Raw genomic sequence first — 24,060 nt, 5'->3', positions numbered from 1 at the left:
TGGATAGGACTCATCAAAGCTGAACTGAACTGGTGATGATGGATACAAAGATGATGTCTGATTCATCACACGTATTTTTAGGTATGTGTGTCTGAGCTGGTCAGCCTATATAGTCAAGACATTTAGATGTCTGCTTTAGGATGAGATGAATCCTGTCCTAGAAGAGTCTGTTTCTTTTCACTGTCTATAAAACTAACAGTTTATTTGGCATAACTGTCTAAGTTTGGTCAAATGAATCACAGTAGGTATCTGGGCATATGGATAGGGAATTGCTATTTGTACTGTTCAGATACATGAAGATCATTAGCTTGTTGACCAGCTGCTTTGCAAAGTTGTGCATTTATAGTTTTCTTACTCTTTCCTATTCATGAACTGATTTTCTTTTAATCCAGGAAATACCTTCAAGTCTCTGTGTGTGGTAACAGAGTGCCTGGATACCACCTAGGTTTTTACATGAGACGCCAGCCATTTAGTGTCTGAGAATTAAACCTACTAATGAAAATACATCTTTTCACCTGAGGGACTGCTACCTTCCAGCATCTGCCTATACCTAACACATGTTCTCTTTACTTCCACTGTAGATTTCATGTTTGTCTCATTTTCTGCTTCCAGTGCTTCTTCCAGCACTGTGTTCAGATTTGTTTCTGTTATTGACTATCTTAATTTTGCAGGATGCTTTTGCTAATTAATGATTTTACAGCTTTGAAAATTTAATCTCTTCTGTTATTTTCTAAACGTATTTCTAGTCTAGGTTCCTTGCTATTATTTCCTTGTCTTTTTTAGTATTTTAGTAGCACCAAGTTTAATAGCATCAGCAAATTTCCAGTGAATTAACCAGTTGTTTATTCCTTCCTTACAAAAACTGAAATGTTAAACGGGACTGTTCTGACACTGATCCTTTGACAGTATAATCAAAATCACCTTTCCCAAACTTAGAAATTTGTTGTTTATCGTCATTGTAGTACTTCAGCCACAGTTCAGACTGTCCTGTCACACATGTGTAACTGTATGTAATTAATTTGGTGAGATAATATAAAAGAAAATGACATGCAAAATTGCAAATATTCTAAGTGAGTTCAAGTTTAGTTTTCAATTAAAATTCCCACGCAGTGGGCAGATGCATCAGGAAAGCAAATACACTAAAATGAAAGTGCAATGCATAACAAATGAAGTGGAAAATAGTAGATACAATATTATAAACAGACATTAGATAAATCAGTGATACATCTATATATGAGCTGTACTCCATTATAACTATGAATACAGTAGTAATAGAAAGGATTCAGAGATGGGCGATGACGCTGGTCAGAGGCCTACAGGTGCTTCAGTCAGAAAAGACACTTGCACAGCTGGGATCTGATCAAATCCCCATGCTGCCTGATTTGAATAAGTAGGTGAATCCAAAGTATTACATTCCAGGAGACTTCAACTGAGTTCCCCTAAACCCCCCCCCCCCTCAAATTACTGAGCTGAGTTCCCCTAAAAAAACCCCTTCAGACTTTCTTTTTCTTTTACTGTTGCATTTTAGTTGGGTTAATTAAATATTCATTGGCTCAGTCATCACAAGTAGAACCCCATGACTGTGGCTTCTGGCTTCGCTGGAATACCTGCATAGATTCTCAGTATTGCGTGTCTTCTTTGAGTATTAGTCAGTCCACTTCTTGTATTGCCCAATGCATAATGCACAGGTGAGTCACACCCAGACAGTTCTGTCCTGTACCAGTTCCTCTGATTTGTTTGTACTGATATATAAAATTGCTGTTTCCATTATTATTTCATGTAAAGGTTGCCTCAGATCATCCTTTCCTTCTTTTGACTCAGGATTGCCCAAACATGGCTTTTTCAGAGCATAAGGAAATGTGGGAAAACTTTGGGTCCTCAAAATAAACCTGTTGTCTTGGAGACTTTCCATGGCATGCAAGAAAAAAACAAGTAGGATAGAGCTCTGAAGTGAGTGCTGGAAGTGGTAAGGAAGATGGTGAGATGAATGGTCAGGAAGCCACTTTAATGTTTTAATTTAAAAATAGACTTGTAGTCTCTTTTGTGGTTGCAGAGTAAAACTTGAAAAGGTAGTACGCATGCATTCAGAAATCAAAAGACAAATAAGCAATAAAAATTTATTATGATTAAGTTTAGTTTCATGGTATCTTGGAGCCTGACTCATGGCTTTTGAATATCTGTAATGGATGATACTAGAAAAATATGGAAGAGATTCATAGTGTAGCAGTCAAGTAAGAAGCATAGTACCTGCCAGCCGTTCTGCGGTGAAACTTAAATTCATGCCTTTTTTTTTTCCTGTGCAGAGTAGACATTTTCTTTATATTGTTCCATTTGACTTTGAAGAAATATGCCTTTTTAACAACTTCAGACTTACCTTAATGAATGTAGTTTGTTTATATGAAACTTTATTTTGGGTTTCATCTTTATAATGGTAAGAGATTGAGCATGTTTCCTAAGAGGCTTTTAAATTTACCTCTGGTAACAGTGTGCAATTCATAAAGGTCTGATTGTGCTAAAGCAGAAATATGAGTTGAAATTGTGTGCATAACAGAGCAAGTAATTCATAAACAAAGAATGAAGTTGGTCAGATAAGAGTCCTCAAAATCTCTGAAAACAGAAATGTACGTAATAATACTTTATACTTAAACTTTGCTACAGTGAATGGATTTTATGGGTCAGAAAAAATACAGATAGATCCTTAAATAGAAAAACAGAATCACAGAACCACAGAATCGTCTAGGTTGGAAAAGACCTTGAAAATTATCCAGTCCAACCATTAACCTAACACTGACAGTTCCCAACTACACCAGATCCCTCAGCACTATGTCGACCCAACTCTTAAACACCTCCAGGGATGGGAACCCCCACCTCCCTGGGCAGCCCATTCCAATGCCTCACAACCCGTTCTGTAAATGAATGCTTCCTAATATCCAGTCTAAACCTTCCCTGGCACAACTTGAGGCCATTCCCTCTTGTCCTATTGCTTGTTACTTAATTAAAGAGATTCATCCCCAGCTCTGTGCACCCTCCTTTCAGGTAGCTGTAGAGGGCGATGAGGTCTCCCCTCAGCCTCCTCTTCTCCAGACTAAACACCCCCAGTTCCCTCAGCTGTTCCTCATAAGACACGTGCTCCAAACAAATTACAAATACTCTTTTTCAGTTCTAAAACATGCCACTTAGAACTTATCCCTCTAACTAAATATATTCCTCCTATAGACTGAGAAGACTGGGCAGTTAGCAATGGTGTCCTTCAGAGTTTGACCAACACTGGAGCTGAATTTGTGTAGTGCCTATATTATTGACCTGGAGGATGGGATGGAGTGCACCCTTAGTAAGTTTGTTGATGACACCAGATTGGAAGAATGGTTGATGACTGGAGTCAGGGCTCTTTAAAGAAAGAAGGAACTCAACAAGATAGGGTTGAAAGGAACCAATCTGGGGCTCTTGGGTATAAGACATTGACATAATAGTGCGTGTCCAGCAGAGGATTACCAAAATGGTTAAGTGGTTTGGATCACATGATATACAAAATTTAGTTTGAAATTTAGTTTTGAAATACCATATGTAAGGCAAGGCAAAACAGATGATATCTGGTATATCACTAGTATGAAGATAAAGTGTAACTACCATATTGAGTTATCTTGCTGTACCCTCAGCAAGTTTGCAGATGATACAAAATGGGAGAAATGGCTTATATACCAGGTGGGTGTGCTAGAGGGGTCTTGACAGGGTGGAGAAATGGGCAGACAGGAACCTTATGAAGTTCAGCAAAGAGAAATGCAAAGTCTTACCCCCAGGTAGCAATAAACCAAGCACAAGTACAGACTAGAGCTGACCAGCTGGAAAGCATCTTTCCAGAAAAGGCCTTAGGGGTCCTGGTGGGCAACAAGCTGACCATGAGCTAGCAATGTGCCCTTGGGGCAAAGAGAGCCAACAGCCTCCTGGGCTGGCTGCATTAGGAAGAGTATTGCCAACAGGTTGAGGGAGGTGATCCTTCTTTTCTAGTCAGTACTGGTGAGGCCACATCTGGAGTGCCAGTTCCAGGCACCTCAGTACAACAGAGATACAGACTTACAAGGGCAAGTCCAGCCAAGGGCTACAAGGATGATGAGCACTTCTCGTGTGTGGAGAGTCTGGGGGAGCTGGGATTATTTAGCCTGGAGAAGGGTCAAGGGAAAACCTATCAATGTTTATAAATGTCTGATGGGAGGGTGTAAAGAAGAAACAACTAGACTCTTCTCGTTCATGCCCATCGAGAAGACAAGAAGCAATGGGCATAAATTAAAACACAGAAAATTCTATCTGAATATAAGAGATTTTTGTTTTTACTGTGAGATTAGTTGAACACTGGATGAAGAGATGTTGTATAGTCTCCATCCTTGGACATACTCAAAACAGAACTGGACACAGCCCTGGACAACTTGTTTTTTCTGACCCTGCTTTAAGCAGGGGGATTGGACTAGATGATCCCCATAGGTCCCTTTCTATCGCATCCATTCCGTGTTTCTGTGACTGTCTGGCAAGATGAGCTAAGTTGACCCTGAGTGAGAAGCATTGAAGGAATTTCAGGAATATCTGGATATCTGAAGTATTGGCAGACTGATAATTTACTGCTTTGTCCATGGTGGAAACCATTGTGTAAGAACTAAGTATGAGGTTACCTAGATTTACTATTTAGTAGGAAATGTGGAAGATAATTGGAATTGATGAGGATTTAACTTAACCATGTTAAAAAGTCAAAGTTGTGCACGTTAACCCGCTCCATTTCAGCTTAAAATTTGCAAAGTGTTAGTAATGTGAAATAATAGAGCTTAAAAAACTCCAACACCTAAACAAATGGCAAGGCAAGGGAGAAAAGGACATAGTGAAATGAATACAAGGAAGGACATTACATTCTTATAATCTGTATATAACTTGAATTCTGTAAGAACAGTAGAAATGAAAAAGGAATGATGTTAATCAGTTATGAGCAAACCTCCATTTTGCCAATATTTATGCAAATCTGCATTTTCCCATAAATCTTTTTGCAAAATCAGAGTGAAGTCAATGAGTGAATTGTTCACTGCTCCTGCACTCTTGTGTCTTCTGACAGATGAACAAGTTCTCTTAATAACGGGTGGATGAAAAGATATCCCCAACAAAGCAAACAACCTGAGAAGAGTTCTGTGATTCAGTATGCTGTTAATTGCTCAGCCTGGCAGAGAAGTAATTTTTTTGCAACTTTTACAAGTCACTGAACATCTTAACATAGCTGGAACCAGTCAGCAGTCGGGTTCATCTGTTATATTAAACCTGACTAAAATGTCAATCTGTATGTAAAATTAACAGTGGTAGAATCACAATTACTCATCATGAGACTTGAAATGTATTTAGGTTGGATTTTTTAAGGTACATCAGGAAAAAAAAGTGGAATCTTTATTATTTGAAAACAAGATAATATATAGGGGAAAAAAAGAAAATAACTTTGGGTAATTATGGAAGAGTCTCCAGTCTGGAAGTCAGGGTTGTTCTAAATCTGAAAGAATGGCATTTCAGTATAAAGGAAGATCATTATTATGTATTTATTGTTTCTGACAGTAATAGCAGTAGTAGGTGTAGTAGGAGTAGGAGGAGGAGTACTAGTTGTAGTAGTAGCAGTAGTATATTCTCACACAACATGTAATCCTGGGGAGAAGCAGCTGTCAAATTCCCATCATCCTGAATCATCAGACGAGTATTGTTCAGTTCCTCTGTACAGGGGAGCCCACACCACCAGCTTGTGTTAGTTTGCAAGCAGTGGCTTGGGTGAGTACTCTCGTGGGCTTTCTCATAGGCCACAGAAGTCTACAGAGTTATACAGTGCTTCTTATATGGCACTGGTGGTGCCATCGTCTGGTATAATCCGAGGTGGGATCTAACACTCTTATTATGTGTCTTCTTACTTGTCTTTAGGTCTTTGATGCATGTGACTTAATTTGGCAGTTTTCCTCAGTTTTAGATAAAGGGTTAACTATATCTTTGTTCATTACAGATGATGGTACATATATTTAAAAAAAACCCCGTGATTAAAAGAGGGTTTGGGACATCAATTCTTTCTGCGTCAGTTGTTCCATATTTATGTTGGCTATAACACATCAGCTACCCAGAGAATCACTAAATCTTAATCAATATGTATTTTTATTTATTTTATATAGAGAGTCAAGATCTCTTACCTTAAGTGCATCAAAATCTTATAAGAAGTTGTCATCTGATGAGAATAAAGACCCATAAATTCTAAATCTAAAGTATGCTTGAGAAATGGTCGGTGAAGGACCTACTATGTTTTTCTTCACTTATCTCTTTTATGACTAATTTCTGCCACTTCTTCTCAGTTCTTCAATGTTGTACAGCTCATTCACTGAAGATCTGCATTTCTTCCTGTCTTACCATGCATGAATTCACATATTAACATCTGGCAAATTCAGCCAGATGTCACTGAAATTGTTTCTTAGCTTCAGTGCTGGAGGTACTATCTCAACTTCAGATACACAGGAGGTTTGTGATTGCTGTGATGTTCTGTCCTGCTGCTTCTATATTCTCTATGCACAGGGCGTTCTGTGGGGGAGCTGCCAAAGGAAGGGAAATGCCAGGGGTATAAATGTACTTGCTGCATCATATGGAACAAACAACCCCACGTTCCCTCTCCTTTTTGGTTGTGAAACAGCTAGGAAGATTAAAAACTATGGAACAGATCTTTCAACCTGTGGAACTTAAGTTTTTAAATATAGTGCGTTTTTATTGTGCCAGGAGTAGTGAAACATGGAAACCTCTTGAATCAGTTCATTAAAAAAAAAATAAAAATCCACGGCAGGGGGCTACACTTTTACCTGTTTAGAGGGCAATCATCTTTTCTACACCTCCTCCTGTTCCTTGCACCTCTGACACCAACATCCTGCATTCTCACTCTGCTCATGACTTGACATCCTTACTTTTCACTGTATCTGCTTAATTGCTCTGTTTGTTTTTTGTTTTCTTCCTCTACACCTTTCTTTCTGTGGTGGTTTGACCCAGTACACTTTCACATACAGTGCTGTTTCACCTTTCCCTTGTAATTAGCCAAATGATTATCTATGAGGTTTTATATTATGTGCATTAAAAAAAATTAGGAAGTTACCTTTTTTACATAAACAGCCACACTGCCCTGCAACAGCCTGCTGAATTAGTCACTTGAAATATTACTGGAAACATTGGTTGCTGCACTATTCCTAAATGAAATACTAATTTACGTACTTTATCTTCTCATGACAATGGTAGTCTTAAATTATACTTTTGAGTATACTTTATTTTACTGTAGTTTAGTTTGGGTAAATGGCTTTCACACATACATCACATCATTGTTCCTCCAGCCAGCCTCGCTGGGAGACGTAGACTGGATATTGTAAAGTAGAATTGTAAATATTAGAAAATACAGTGTCACTGAAATTAGAGGTGGAAGAAAACTGTTTTGCTGCAGTAGTGATCAGGTAGTGATCTCCTAGTTGAGGATATTCTGACAGTACATTTTGATGCTTACCACTCAGGAATATGGTTATTCAGATCCTTACACTTAATTACCTGATAGCACTTACATTCAGAAGTAGCCTATTCCATGTGTAACAGAATGCAAAATGTTACCTCTTTGCTGCTGATAGAGGATCCAGAGTTAACGTTTGTCATAAAAATGCCAAAGGAAGCGGCTGATCTTTCAATCAAAGGACACAGATAATTTTTGGCAGCAGGAGGCTAATTCTGGATGATCGTGTGTTAGAGTTATACCAGCGACTTACTTAAAAATTCCCAGTCAGCCAAATAAGCAAATAAATAAAACAGATGTCATTATGAAATCACCTTCGGGCACTTGACTGGTTTAGATTTTGTAAAATGTGAGGTGGAGAAAAAAAGGCAAAGTCATTGTGAAAGACTTGTGCCTTGATGAAGAGAGGAAAATTGAGAAGGAGTGTTTCTACCAACAGAAAGTAAACATACAGAGTTAATCTTAGGAGCTACTGCACACGTTTTACACAGCAGCATTTTTGCAGTGATTCAAGCAAACATAAGTGGCATCACTGCTTTTGTGGTAAGTTTTCATGTCCCATGGATTTTTCTCAAGAAATTGAAGTAGCATCATTGTTTAGAAAGCTGTGTGATCTTTGACTGGTATTTTAATAAAACACATAGTCAAGCCTCTCTGCAGATCTGATAAGAAAAAAAAAAGAAAAAGAGAGAATGGATACTTTGATGTATGCAGCATGGTGTCAGAAAAGACATAAAATATATACAACCTTACGCTTTGCAACCTCTATTTCAGTTTTGGCAGATTTGGAAGGTAGACAGTATGCTTGATCCCTGCTTATATTTTTTCAAGTTCCCTGATTTGTGTATATTTAATAGAACAGTAATCAGAAGGTTATCAACCCTGATGTTGTACTTATTTTTTCTTGCCTTTGGAGTGATAAATTGGGGATGGAGGAATGGGAAAGCAAATGAATTGGTCTTTCTGCAATCTGAAAGAATGCTGCCTACTATCCATTTGTACCCTGCGAGGTGAAAACGTTCCCTCACCAGACAGAATCTGATCTCCGTGGTCAATTGAGCAGATAGATCCATCAAACAAATTTTCTTTATTTACTGGGAAAGATACTAAATATTTCTGATTTAAATCTGTACTCTAAATCTATATACTGATTCTGATATGCCTAGAATAGGTGTCCATGCAATACATTAGCACAAAGCAGACAACATAGCTTGTCAATCACACTGATATGCATGTTAATCACTACTTTCCTAGATTCCTTGTCATCCACAAGAAATGCCTTGATGGCATTGGGACCAGCGGCATCAACACCAGTACAACATCCAACTCAACATGCTGTCAAAAACCCTTCTCATCTTCCTGCAGCTCTTGCTCCAAACACTCCTTCCCCTTCCCCCCCCACAAGATCCTGATGTGAGATCACAGGACAAGACCAGGCATCTGCGCATCAGGTCAAGAGGAGATGTAGGAGAGGCATCAGGTATGAACCTCCTGCGATAAATCCCCCTTTTTATAACTGACATTTTTATGTGCCACGTTCATCATAGATGAATTAGCTGCTGTGACTGAACAGATTCGAAAGTATATCTGAACTGTGCCTGAGAGCTGGTTGGCTCCACCAGGAAAGCGACTCCAGGCTACAGACCTTGTACTTCATTACTCCGAGCGGAGGCCATATGCAGTAGTTAATGCGATGGTACGGAGGGGGTGTTCCTGTCCCACTGGCATGGAGATGAACGGAGACCGTATTGCTACCAGAGACTGGTGTGTCACAGTGGGGCACAAGGTGCAGTTGCCTTCTGCTCTACCTCACAATTGCTTTAAATGCCCTCATAATCATCTGCTCTGCAGGACTCTTTCACTTCGGTTGACTACTACATTTCCTCGCCTTCTTTCTTTCTCCAGAATAAGCCTTCAAGCCCATCTGTAGGCTGGTGAAAGAACATCAGTTTCATCCTCTGGAAAAAAAAAAAAATCCAGGAGGTGTCACTTGAATATTTTTCCTTATTTAATCAGATACAGTAATGCAACAGCATCAACTCAGTGAAGCATAATTTAATAATAACTTACATTCTGTAGTGGTTTTTGATCCAGCTGTCTGAAAACACTTTAAAACATTAATACATTAAATTTAACACTGTCCCTCTTGTGAAGTAGGTAGGCATTATAGCCTTAATTTTACAGATGAGAAGACACAGGCGCAGAGAATTTAAATGCCTTGCCCAAGGTCAAATGAGAGATTCCTGCTAGAACTAGGAAACTGGGAAGAGGAAGGAACAGTGTTCTTCCATTAGCGCTGCAGCAATTTATCCAGCTGCTGGCTTTTTATGGAACAAAATGTGTGCATCAGTGAAGTCTATATACATTAACAAATATATTTGTTTATCTTCATAGGTGTAACAAGGCACTAGTATAAATGACTTGATAATCAACAGCATACTTTTAAACTGAGAGAGTGCATCAGAGTGAGGAGTAGACCAAACATAACATTTTGACCAGTGAGTTTGTTCTTTTTTTTTTCAGCGTTATACTGAAACTAGATCTATAGCATTATTATTTTTTTCTTTTTTCTTTCATACAATTGTTGGTTTTGAGAAATAAATGCAATAAATAAATAAGTGTGTAACCCTTGCAGTGGCTGACACAGGTTAATATGTGTCTGGACTGCTGCATCTGGAGATGAACACAAAATCAGTTCTTGGGCAGTCCTGCAGTGGTGTTAAAAGGAAAGCAAACCATAGGGAGGTACAAAGTTGAGACAAAAGTTTGATTACAGAAGGCTGTCATGATGTTGAGGGTTTGTCCTAAAAAAGAATAAGATCTGGAATGCTGTTAGGGGCTGGTTTGCAAGAATGGGGACCTCTGAGACATATTTGGGTAGATCTGGAAATGTTAGCCAAAATAGAGGATGTGTAAATCATTTTATTTTTCAGAACTTTCCGGGTAAGTTTCTGATTAAGCATGCCAGTCAAGGAAAAGCCATGCCATGGGTCGTAAGATTTGAAAGAGCCTAGAGAAAGGTTGCACCATTGCATTTAGAGTAGTGTTTATGGGTCTGTGTAGAGGTGTTATTCCTAGGTTTCTGAATAAGGCTGATAACATCAGAGGGTGTGGGCTGAGAAGTGATCTGCCCAAGTAGCCAAGTCACAGCAGAGGCAGATTGTCACACAGCAAGAAGGCAGGACATGGACAAAAACATGATGATGCCAGTCTCAGGATAGTAGGTAATAAATGATCCTTGTCTCTATGTTGCCCTGTTTCTAATCTTACAATATCTTTTAGCTCTGTCTCTTTCAGCGTGTTGGGATGGCACCTTTCTATGGGCACTTGGGCAGATACAACAATGGGTTTCAAGCCACTTTACTCTGTAAGCTTAAGCACTTTTCTTCAGAAGAGTAGGTCAAGTCTCCATGCAAAACAGGTCTTAAATAAAGTTTATTTAACAGTAATGAGGACTGAAAAAAATTTCTGATTTTAGTGTATTTTAGGTTTATGTGTGAGTAAGTTACAGTAAAAAAATAACTTATATGATCCACAGAGCTGAAGTCAGTTTTCTGTTTCTTTAGTGCTATTTATCCATTTGTATATATCCATTTCTTTAATGCTATCCCCATTGCATAGGATAGAGCATGTATGTGTAATCTAACTTCTGTTCTCACTGGGGCCAAACAAGTGATGTTTTCCTAAAGAGATGTTCTGTGTGGCTCTGGGAAATCACTTTCTTCTCTTCAGCTGTTCCATCTTGTTACATGGATGCATACATCCTAGAAGCACTTGCAAATTTCTGGTTTTCCTCTCCTCCTTTTCCTGTAATCAGTCGTCACCAGCCACTTCCATAAGTGTATACTGGCTTGTTGTCAATTTGCCCAACTTAATCTATGTAAATACATATAATTGCTTTTATCTCTATTCTCTTTCCCTTCCCACTTAATTTCTTCTGAGATTCTTTGTGTCTACTCTGATTTGTGTTGCATGCAGCTCTGTTCCGAAGTTTTTAATCGATACATTCACTTATCCTGTACATCTTTGCTGCTACCTGATACCTGCAAATTCCATGTCTTTCAAGCAGTGCCTGTTGTATTCATTTGCCTCTGTAGAGAGGTTTTAGATCTTTTTAGGAATCATGAACAAAACCATTTGTCAAGCAAAAAAGTCCTGCTGGATTGATCTTCCCTTGTTCTTGTGGAGAAGAGGACCAGAACAACATAAAACTCAAATAGAAAATACAGTCTTAGTGCATATGCAGAAATCACAGTTCTTGCTTCCCAGTTGCGAGTAGTGAACTCCCAGCTCGTCAAGCCAAAAGACAAAGGCTCTGTTTCTGTCCAGTAAAGTCCAAGCTGTGGGATAGCAGAGGTGGGGGGCTGGAGAGGAGTGATGATCCTAAGTTAGGACCTAGGGTGAGTTTCTAGTTACCATTTACTCTTCTTCTGTGTATTTTTCATACCTGTTCCCATTTGTTAGTCTGTCATACGATGCTCTTCAGAAGTCATTTCTCCACAGTCCATCTCACAGTTCTTAGTCGTGTAAAAACACCTCAGGCCAGGGCTTCCTTCTCTGAACCTTTCTTCCTTAGCCCCAAATCCCTGGCAGAATGGGACAAACAGGAGACCTTTGTTCTCTGTCCATGTAGCTAATGACTACTTATGTCCCAGACAAACCATATTCAAGGCCTTGCTTTGTATTGCTGCTCCTGAACAGTACTTCATAGTCTCTTGGACTTAGGGCAATGTGTGTCATCATGGTGGTGTTGAGGAACAAAGTAAGAAACACTGGTTAAAACGTTAAAAGTGGTTAAAACACAAAAATCTGCTGAGTTGCTTCCACAGCAAGGAAGAAAAAAGAAGTCACCTGTGCCTTGCCTCTTGTCTCATTGAAAGAGGCAGCTATTTGCTTTCTGCTGAAGGTTCATGTTTTATGTAGACTAATGAATTACATGAGGGTGATTCGTATGCTGTGCTAGTTGATGATGGAGGAACTGAAGCCCTAAGCCCAAGGTGGGTTTTTTTTGGTGTGAAACAGCAAATTATTTTCTATAATCTGATCTGCATAGTTGGCTTAATCTGTATTGATTTTTATATAAAGATCTATATAACAAAAGACACTTCTTCAGGAACTAACTACAACACCTTTTAAAGTCCTACATCTCCATAGAAATGGCTTTTATCATGGAAAGTCATGTGTTTAGTGTTAAGTCAAATTTAATGTTATCTAAATGAAAAATACAGAAGGTTACCAGATAGCTGTGTAGAAGGTCTGAGTCTTTCTTTACCCATAAGACAAAAGTAATGGGCAGAGAGTAGATATGGCAGCCAGAGGTTTATGCAGAGGCAATTGCCACACTGCTCTCATGAACTTTTTTTGTCATTTATAATGCACTTAATGGTGTATTGTCTTCTCACTAATGTATTGATATGTTATAAGATATAATAATAGTATGGTATATACATGATATACAGTGTATATATATTTTGTAGCATTTATTGTAAAATAAAGTATTGTAGCATTTATTAAAATAAAATAAAAATTAATATAAAATAGTGTCAGAGCTGGCTTCAGACCTTCAAACACCTTTAAGGAACTTGTTTAGAATATTTTTTCTTTCTGGATGTATATGTGAGCTAATACAGAAAGATGGTTCAAAGTTGGTTACAGCTCTATTTTTGACCAGAACTTGGTTTACTTTTGTATGCAGTTAGAATGGTGTATTTTGAAGCAACATTGGTGTCAAGAATGTTGTAATTTTAAAGACAGCTATTAGAGCCCTAAATAGGAGTTTATTTCCCACTAAAGGGAATCTCCTGATTTCTCAGTCACGCAGAGGTGAGCTGATGATGGAAGGAGAATGGGAAGGACAGAGATAATCCATTGGTTATCAGAAAGGATGTATTGTCCAGACCAAAAACTCAGGAAAACAAAGGGCAAGTCTGACAGTACCAGCAACATCCAAAAGTGTCTGCATCATTGTGCCCCCTTACAAGTTAAAATCTTTCCAGGAAAACTTTACGCCTGCTCCTGCCCTTGGGGGCAGTAGGCTTCTCCTTTGCAGTTTCCTTGTGCAACTTCCTTCAGGTCTGGTTTTGGAGGCTGAAACGGGATATTTCGGCATCAGAATTACAAGCTTACTGAGCTGCTAGAAGAGCAATTACATCAGCAGGTTGCAGTGCTAGGCTCTTGCACCAATTCACCTGCCAGCAACAGAAAACTTGTCTTTCTATTTTGGGAATGTCCAGGGTATCTTTTTTGAGAATGCAGGTTTTGCTTTTGATCTGAGAATATTTTCTGAGAATTTCAGTGTGGTTTTAAAATGGAAGTGTTTTTAGTCAAGTTCTTTGCCAAAGGAAAATCTTTTCCTAAGTTGTTCTCTGCTCTTCTGGGAGCAATTTCAGCGCAAGCGAGGTTTACTGTGGGCAGAAGTTGTCCTTTCCAGAGGCTGCTGTTCAGTAGTTTGCGGGCTGCTGGTTGGATTGCAGAGATATAAGTCCAGATGCACAGATAACGTGGAACCAGAGCTGATTTCAACATTTTTCTCATCCTGCTATTTTGGTTTAATGCAAACTTAATTTTAATAAATGTATAAGAAAGATAAATTCTTTTATAAAGTGGAAATTATAATAAAACCTAGATCAAAGGTTTTGGTAGAAGGTGGAAGAGTGGTTTTGGCAGACACTGTAGCATAATGAGACCTCACAAATTCATTATATCCTATGCTCTGTTCTCAAGGCATAATTGTTACTTAACAACAGTAACAATTCTTGTGCTGATTTTTAAAAAAATGCCCATTAATAATAATTTCATTATATGTTACCAGATTCTGGCATAATTTTGTATTTGCATAGTCTGTTAAAGTCCATGTATGCTTTTGCTTTCAAGATGAACGATTTAAAATAACAAGTTTAACGTGTTTGCTCAGACAATAAGAAATGCAAAATGACATGTAATGTTTGACGATTAAGAGAATACTGTCACAAAATGAAACAATAATGATTTCAAATGCAATAGGAAATGTGATCCAAAACATTATCCTCTTCTTGCAGAAAGACTGATGATCCTGAGTAGGAACCATGTAAAAAGATTCTTTGTATGAAGGAATTTTTTCCACATAACCATATTTAACTTTTCCCCTGACAAGTTCTTTGAAGATGCCTATTTTAATGGCTGTTGAAAATCTATTGAAGATCTGGAAGATAAACAGCATTAACAAACTTTTCTCCTCTTCTTTTTGTAGGATTGTCAAATACAATCTTAATTTGCCAGAGGCATTGTATGTTTATTAAAAGTGACATTTTCCCATTTTCCTCCAAGCAGATGGCTCATATGTGCAAAGAAAACCAAGTTAGAGGACGAAGACTGTATGTAATGCCTTAATGCTCCTCAGTTGCAATATTTCTGAATTTTCTTAAAGTGAAGACCCGAAACAGACTCTTCCAATTGCTACCTGTGTGTAAAAGTTTCTAATTAAAGCAACATGAACTGGCTGCATAATTCTTGGGTGACTAATTTTCAGATCGAGCACTTCGTCTGTGTGTGTGTAGGCATATATGTATACGTACACATATACATGCTTACAAACTTTCCACATGATTGACAGCACTTTTTTCCCCAAAAAAAAACCATATTTGCTAACCATAGAATGGGCTAAGTTTATGTTATAGCCTATTTCTGTCTTTTGTTATTAAGACCAGATGTAATGTATATTAAGCTTGATCATTTTATCCTGGACATTTGCTTTACAAATTTAATTTAATACAGATAGGCTTTTTTGAGCTACACTAAGTAAAGTTTTATGCATGCACAAGAGGAATTAGTGAGATTAGCGTCTGTGAGCACTCTGCAGGGGATTCAACATACAGCAATAATTTGGGTCACAATGCCTTATAAAGTCAATGATACTAAGAATTTTTAGCATAAATTTAAGCTGATGCATCATTCCAACAAGCAAAACTTTTTGGGCTTTTGACCCAGTAAGTATTGCCAGCAAATCACAAATGTTTGGTTAACACCTCCTTCTGGAAAATCTATTCATCAGTCTGGAAAGAGTTTGCCAAAAGTGCATGTAGCCAGATTAGCCTCTTACATGGATGGCTAAGTGTAAACAAGGGACTTAATGCTAGCGTGTAGGTCATGCATCAGAGCTAAGAGGTTCCAATACAAGACCTTCATTTCTTTGCCTCTTTTTTAACTAATCTCATGTTGTACACACATCAGGTGCATGTGTCTAAGGAATATTAGGAGTATCAATAATTAGTTTTTTCTTTGGATATCTTTAAGTGAATAACAGAAAAATTGATCAGAAACTTCAATTTGGTAAAAATGTGAGTAGTGCGTAAGATCTTTGCAGAATCAGGAACTCGCTCTTTTGGTTTTCATACATTCTTTTCAAATGCTTTATTTGCTTCAAAAGGATTAATCTTAATAGCTTTAAAAATGAAAGCCTAAAACTAGCAGGAATTGTTGGCTTAGGACCTGCAACAGGGAATTAGTGGCTTCCCACTCACCACTAATGAGTGGATTTTTTTTAAGCTCTGTTTATTTATGAGCACTGTTGAATACAAATTCATTTTAAACAAGTTATTTTAGGGAACCTGCTCTGCTTGACTTCAAAAAATACTCAACAACCATATTAACAAATGCCATTTGCCCAAATGGCAGCATAACTTCACATCACATTAAAAAATGCAGCATGCTGAAAGAAGAAAATATCCAGATTATTACTAACTACAGACTTCTGAAAAGTTACCTCCAGAAATGAATCTTTTTCTTAGCATCAGATATTTTTGGGGCAACCTAATATACGAGTACATACTATCATGCACTGTCATTCTGTGTTCAATATACTACATAAGCATTGCAGAAAATTCATATTTAAGGTGGTCAGTAAAGTGATCTGCTGATACTGAAAAACCACATGCCTTAAGAATATCAGGGGAAAAATAGATTCAGTTATTTGGGACAGCATAAGTTTTCCTCTATAGAGACTTCCTCTAATATCCCAGTGTTATTCCTTTTTCTTGCTGGCAAAAAAGAAATTTGAACAGAATAAAACCAAACTAATAGTGGGGTTAATCAGATCCTGCATTTTAATATCCGAGGACAGAAGTAAAAAATTTTTTTGGTTCTTGGCTATTGGAAATTGACCAGTAACACTCTTACTGTAGTGTTTTCTTCCAGATTTCCTATTTTGAATCCACAATGTGTAAGAGAAAACTATTTAACTAAGCGTAAGAGATTTTTTTTTTTGTTCTTCCACAACCCTAGGTTTTGTTTTAAAATTTTATTTTTTGTCACCGTTACAAAATGAAGTTTTCTTTTGCCTGTAATGTTTTCATCTTCTTGACTTCATGGGTTTTCCTCTCTTCATGTTTGTCTGTTTTTGTATTTTCTATCACAATGTTCTTTTCCACAGTTCTCATTCTTGTGCTGTCACACTGGCATGAGCTGTTTCCGGCATGCAGCGTGCTATGATGAGCATTTCTGTGTAGCTCTGGTCTATGTGGACACTCCAGGCTAATGCAAATGCAGGAGTTCAAGCTGCCACATGAGCCACAGGTGAACTTGATTAAGCCAAACCCCAAGCAGCCAGCCACTTCGTTTGCCCGTTTTGTGGACACGCTTTATTGTTGGGCTGGGATTCTTAAATAAGGGTTGCCTGCATCTTCTTTCTTCACATACCTAATAATCCCGAAAAACAAATTACTTTTCACTGGGAAGCAGAACTGCACAGCTCTGGCCATCTGCTGCTGCTTAGCAGGGGAGCGACTCTGGTCCTGGAACAGTGTACCAGAAAGGTCAACTAGTTTCAGTTACTCAAATTACTCCATTGACAGGTTGACCTGTAATTGTCTTCTTTCGCTGTAACAAATTAAAACTCAGTTACAGTGGGTAATGATTTGCTCCATTATCTGTAAGATGGAGGTGGGATAATTTACGGCATTCCTGGTCTGTACTAGAATTGGCCATCAGATTAATTTGGGGAAAAAAAATTACACTGTGCTAAAATGTAGCATTAAGTGGATTATACTCCAGCTCCCGCATCATCCAAGTGGATATCTCATTTTGCATTTCTGAAGTGATGTATACAATAAAAAAGTGTTCCTGCTGGTGTTTTTGCTAAAATATGTAAACATATGCACACACAGAAGAGCTGATTGTTGTTTGGCACTGGCAAAGGTGTATCTTGGGGACATAAGGCTCCAGGTCATTACAGAAGATGTATAGAATACTTATATATGTAACATATTAGTTATGTATTATACATTTACTATATAAACTTTTTTAAAAAAAAAATTAATTAGTGCATGCTACCAAAAAGTATCGAAAGGTGCTGCTGCCTGACAGGGAAGAGAATGTCAAGCTTATAACTGAAATAATTTAGGTTAATATTGCAATATTTTAAAATAAATATATAGGAAATGAACCATTTACATGCAACATGCAATTGTGTGAGTATCTGCAAATGCAGCACTGATTTTTTTCCTTGTTCGTCCCTTGGCAGTTTCCAGCTGAACTGCTATGCATCCGACTCCATCATTATGTCTGGCAGCTGCAGTGCAACATGGTTTTAGAACTTTCTGTGATTTCAGCAGTGAAGCACAGCAAGCACTTTACTGGCCAAAAAAAAAAAAAAAAAAGCCACAAAACTTGGGTTGAGATATTTTCTATATCCATGGCAGTGATGCTCAGTAAGGCAGGAAGCCTCCATTACGTCGTCATTACTGACAGCTCGCAACAACTTACCCGGTTCTGAGTTGCCTGATACAGAATCAGCTCCCTCTCCTAGCACCACTTTTTGTCTAGTTTTACCCGTGCTTCTCGTACAACAGTCAGCTCCCTCAAGATTTCGTTTTGAATCTCAAGTGCCATGGTGCTAGAAAAAAAAAAAGTACAGAAACTATGGAAAAATGTCCCATCAGGTGTGGTTATGGTTTCCTTCAGATTCCTTGACATGGTGACCTTGCTGGATGACCCAGGATGAGAAGATTCTTTCCTTTTTCCCCTCAAAGGAGTATTTGCATGTGTATTATCAACACTCCTTTAGATGTACTATGACATGAAAACCCCTGGATAGCCTGGACCCTCAAATAATTTAGAGAGACTATGTGATCTGGAGAAGAAACAGCAAGTTCAGGAGGAGTTCGGGAGATGACAGATATTAGCCAGAGAGGGTTCTGAAATAGAGAAAGTATTCTTCAACCTTTAGTACTGCTGGCATGAAGGTTTTTGTTGTGTACTTAGGCTTTGTTTTGTTTCATGGGGTAGCATGTAGGTAATATATGTGAAAATGATAGATATTTTCCTTGCTTCTCCAGGGACAGTGCACACACTTCTTATTTTTTCTAGCCTTTTTCATTAATAGCAAATGTATACTGTTTGGATTTATGCTAGTGGGTTGTTCTGTTGTTTTATTTTAAAATCTGAATAGCATATAGATGGCAAAGCCACAATGTGACTGGAATGAAATGTAATTTGTGTCTCTTCTCGCCCCTTCTCTCTTCCAGCTTTAAAAAGAAGAATGGAAATTAAAGCAGTGAAGGGTAGAAAACACAAATTAGAACTGGCTTTAAGCATGCGAATAGACCTGCTTATGTAAATCTCTGAATCAGTACTTCAAAGAAAGTACTACCATTCAAAGCTATAAATAAGTTTTAGCTCTTTCTCAGTGAGGATCAATATGAGGAGGTGTATAACTCCAGTTTCAGTTCAGAACAATTTTATTCCATTTTAATTTTAAACGGAGTTCTTAAAGTTAGATAGTGCTCACATTTCAAAGTATATCTTTAGGGTTAGTCAAAAGTGAGGTACATTTATATTTCAGGTGTAACTACTAGTCAAGCTGTATAGCACCTTTTATGGATTTAAATATTCTCTTAGGTCCCTTCCTACCTTGTGCTGTTAGATGAAAAATTCATACAAAAGCTGAACTGACTACAGCAAAACTGTTAAACTGGCAGATATGTACAGAAAATACTAAAAAAATTTTTAAAGCAAAAATACTTCAGGAGACATTGTCACCAGCTTTTTAACATATTTGCAAGTAGGTGTTTGTAATGTACTTAACTTTTAGGCATGAGTCTCTTTCAAAATATAATAGTATGGGCTCTGTCCAGTTAGGCCTACACTTCATTAGAATAGTAGACATGTGGGTCTGAAAGCACCTCTGGATGTCATCGAGTTTAACTTCCTGCTCCAAGTAGTACTTTTGCCCACACTACAACGGGTCAGCCACAGCTCCATTAGCCAAACCTCAAAAGTCTCCATGGTGGAGACTCCAAAGCCTCATTGGGCCACCTGCCCTGGTGCTGCTCTAGGGAAAATGTTATTCCTGATGTTCAGCCGAATCTCCCAGGCTGCGGTCTGTAGCTATTGCCCACTGTTAGGTCATTTGTCACACTATCATCTGTGTGGCTCCTTGTCAAGTACTATTGTGTTGCCACTCAGCCTGCTCTCCTGCAAACTAGACAAGCCCAGCTTCCTCAATGCCTCCATGCTGGGTGGGCTGTGTGCTCCAGGCTGCTGATGAACCTGGTCACTGGACTTTTGCTGGAGACCCAAAGCTAGACAGAGTATTCCAGATACAGTGCCAAACAGAAGAGAATAATATCTTCCCTCTTATAGTCTAATTGCATCTAATTATGTTACAGGCTAATTACATCATGTCAGAGTGTTTGAGAAATGTTTGAGAAATATGGTAAGATATTTTCTAAAATAATGCTGTTCTTACAAGTTCCACAAAATATGGGATGTCCTTTCATGAAGCCTTGCCAGCATAAACAGTACTATGTAGATCTGAGAAGTCAATGCATGAGTCTATCATAATTGTAAAAAATGACTAAGATGCAAGGCCTTTCTTCCTCAGACTTGTGTTGAAGTTCACATGATTAAGTTGCAGAAGGAAGGCAACATGGAAGGTGATTGCAGGCTAGTTTCATTTTTGCTTTCTGGCTGTGGACTCATGAGTATTGGCAACATACACATCTCTTGCATTGCTGTTTGCAGTGAGAACAGCACAGGGGAGATTTGTGGTGTCTCTGTGCATGCAGATTGCCTTCCACCTCTTCCAAAAGAGATGTTCCTAGTCTTCACATAGGTATTGAAGACGGTATGAGGGATTTCCTTCACTACTACTTTTGACACCCGTTTTTAGTTGTCTAATTAAATGTTGATCCTATTAAAAACTTGTATTTTTAAAGCAGAGATGTTTTATTACTCAAAAAATAGTAACTGTGGAAACCATCTTAATTCTGTACACATTATAATATTAAGAAAACAGTGGATGCACCCTATCACAAACTTTGTAAGTCATGTAAACGTCTGTATAAATTGTATTTGAGCAGAATCTCTTCTATAACGGCTTCTAACCTCTTGACTTTCTTTGTGGTCCTTTGTCCAGTTTGATGTTTACAACAGCTCTCATTTTAATAAAAAAGTGGAAATACATTTCCTGTTTTGATTGCTTTTTCTTTCAACTTTAACGGATATTGGTTTCCTTTAGAAAGGTATTTGTTGTGAGCAACCACATCAGAACTGGGTTTTAAATGAAATATGATTTGCATAAAGAAGAAGAGTCAAATCTTTTTGTAATTACAAAACAGTTTAGGACTCGGTGTCGAAAGTGTTTATTTTTTTGTGTTATAAGCAGAAAGGTCTTGAAAAGAGTTCTTTTTCATATGATGTAGCTTTAATAAGCAAAAAGATGTTCCTATCCCAGAAACCTTGTTCTCTTGGTACAAGATGTATGATAACGGTGGCATGCAACCAATGGGTAGAAAAGCACAAGCAATTAGTGGAAGAGGAAAAGTTAAACAGACTGACAGGTGTGTAAGGATTTGTAAGTGTCCTGCTGGAACAAATTTAAAGGAATTATTTGTAAGAGTGTATTCTTGTGCATAGACATTTTTCTGTAACATAATGAACGGAAGTATGAAGATTTTTGTAGGGAAGATGGCAATTGGGCATAAAAGGCTGCTGTTGTTAGCAGGGAGGAGACAAGACTTCATACATTAACTGTTTATTGAATTATTTGGTGAGTTGTAAACTGTAACAGCACTAAATGAGAAAACCCCAGCCCAATATTTTATACAGTCAATAAGGTAACATGAGTAAGAGTGAGAATAGAAGCTAGCCGTAATAATAATAATGATAATAATAATTTAAAAAAAATATTCTTGATGAGATGAGGGTGGAAGGAGAAATTGTACTTCAGACATTTTCCCCCCAACTCTGGATTCAGAGCAAAAAGTAAAAATTTCATTTTTACAGGGAAAATGTCTCCCCTATACACATAGAAAACATAATTTTCTGGAAGACAAAAAATTTTTTTTACATGACTGAAATTTTATTTATCCAACCATGTGACAGAACACTCCAATCAATCTCACATCCTGCAAAATTCAATGTGACACAAAATCTTAATTACACACAGAAGTAACTGAATGGCCAAGAAGAATCAAGAGTTTGTTTAAGAAGACTGAGTTTAGAGTCATATTGAGTAGAATAAGCTGTAGGATAAGGAAAGACTAGAAAGATGAAGAGCTAAGAGTTAGAGAATGATAGAGGAAGGGATAAGTTAAGGTTGAATTTCTGGATCAAGTGGAGGGATCAGTAAAGAAAACCAACTACCTATCTCAGTTGCACTGACTGAAAAAGTAGTAGGTGAGAAGGAATGGAATAAAACCTGACTAGAAGGCATGATTGATGACATATTTCATGCTGGGTTGTTGTTTTGGTTGTTTTGTTTATTTTTTTTATCTCTAGCCTTCAATTGGAAGGATTTGTTTGGGCAGGACCTTGGTGGAGATGGGAGGCTGCTCCTGTTGGGGTCGGTGAACAGAGGTCTGACTGGAGCGGGGTGGCAGCAAGAGGCAGGGAGCCTGTGGAGCAGCGAGCGCATCCAGGAGGCTGTGGGGAGGAGCAGGGACCAAAGCGCCAGTGGCAGAAATGACAGAAAGAATTTCCTAGAGACAGAGGAGGCTGGGCACAGTTTGCTGCAACTCAGAGTCACTGAGTTGGCCAAGACTGGTCTGTGAAGACTATATTTGCTGTTGTGATAACAATAAAATTGAAGCAGGCCTAGAGTTGTCTCTCTCAGCTATCTTGATGATTTCCGACGATTGAGGCCATCTGTGTCAGGCTATTATTTCTTTCCAGAGCGTATCTCTATAATCAATATGTTGTATTAACACTTCCAGTGCTAGTTATGAAAATAAAATAATTTAAATATGTAGTTAGAAAATTGTGTCTATCATCCCTTTCTCTGCTGTATACAGTAAATTATATTTTGAATGCTTGATACAGATTCTACCTGGGATGTAGCAGTCACTGTAGCTTTCAGGCTAATCTTCCCCTTCCCCAGCTCCAAAAGACAGACAATGCAGCTCAGTTAGATGAATTTGAGTACACCAGCCAAACAATTAATATAGAAGAAAAATCTTCAAAGTACTGATGGTTCCAATGCAATAGTAACTACTGATATTTTTTTAAGTTTTCTTCGTGTGTTTGGTTTAGGGTTTGGTTTTTTTTGTTGTTGTTTTTTTTTTTTTTTTATATACTGCTTTCTCAATTTATTTGTTGAAATCTCTGCTTAACAAAATCTTTATGTTTTTTGATTGACTGTTTTCAGTCCACTAATGTGCTGATTTCTAATTCTAGCTGCTGGTGAAAATAAGTGAATGAACAAAAGGATGACTGAAAACAGTCTTCAGATAACTTTTCCAGATTACATTTTTTTGGAAAAAAACAGAATCTTCATAGGAAGTCTGAGATGGAAAGTTCTTTTAGATGAATGATCACGGTACCAGTTTCATGGCTCTTTCTGAGACAAGGGACAATACCAGCGCTTTCTCCCCTTCCTCAAATGTCCCAATAGAGTTTGTAATGCTGTAAGTGAGGGTAACACAGCTTTTTGATTTAAGAGGCTACTCACATCTTTTAGCAAAGACTCTTGTTACAGTAAGGCACTCCCAGGCTGTGTGTTTGCTTTGTGTTCTGAAGCACTGGCACTGCAGTTGCGCAGGTTGGGTAGCCTGGTAAAGTGCATGGAACCCTTTGCTCAGCTCTCCCTCTACCAGAAACCAGAGCACAAGAGGACTGAGGGGACATCACATCCTGGGCCCCATCCCACCCTAAAATGACATGGGTTGGATGGTGATGGATGCATCTTACAAAATCATTTACTGCTCTTTCAGTGCTTCTTCACAGAATAATGTTTTAACACACATATTCAATCAAACTAACTTTGGCCATCTAGAATTTTTCTGTTAATGAGATTGAACAGGGAAGGAGGAAAGATTATGGCTAAAAAGTTTTAACTGCAGTTTAATAAGATTTTAATGGGTTTTGGAACTAAGTATATTGTCACCTTCCAGTTGAAAATGTACCAAAGCCAATCTCAAGCTACATTTGCCTTCTAAAGTATCCTGGACACTGCGTAATAAAAGTTAGTGGCCTGAGCAGATCTTTGGGCTGACCCAGTGGCTCAGTTCTTATCAAGCTGCTGCTGTGAGGGACAGGTGAACCTAGTTTACCAATGC

The 24,060-nt window shown here is 38.1% G+C and overlaps 1 protein-coding gene across 4 annotated transcripts in view; it reads left to right on the top strand.

Annotated features, from left to right (window-relative positions):
- The window catches only part of GABBR2 (gamma-aminobutyric acid type B receptor subunit 2), a 483,193-nt gene that overhangs the window by 24,922 nt on the left and 434,211 nt on the right, over nt 1-24,060 (top strand). For 2 of the 4 annotated variants that reach the window (XM_074899381.1, XM_074899380.1), the window contains exon 2: nt 8,786-9,317. The exons of the other annotated variants lie outside the window; for them this stretch is intronic. In XM_074899381.1, the coding sequence (XP_074755482.1) occupies nt 9,225-9,317 (93 nt within the window). In that variant the 5' untranslated portion in view covers nt 8,786-9,224. The remainder of the gene's footprint in view (nt 1-8,785; nt 9,318-24,060) is intronic. 4 annotated transcript variants of the gene reach the window in all.

Source organism: Athene noctua, chromosome 2, assembly GCF_965140245.1.
Source record: "Athene noctua chromosome 2, bAthNoc1.hap1.1, whole genome shotgun sequence".
Classification (NCBI taxonomy): Eukaryota; Metazoa; Chordata; class Aves; order Strigiformes; family Strigidae; genus Athene; species Athene noctua.
This window is presented reverse-complemented; position numbering and strand designations above follow the sequence as displayed.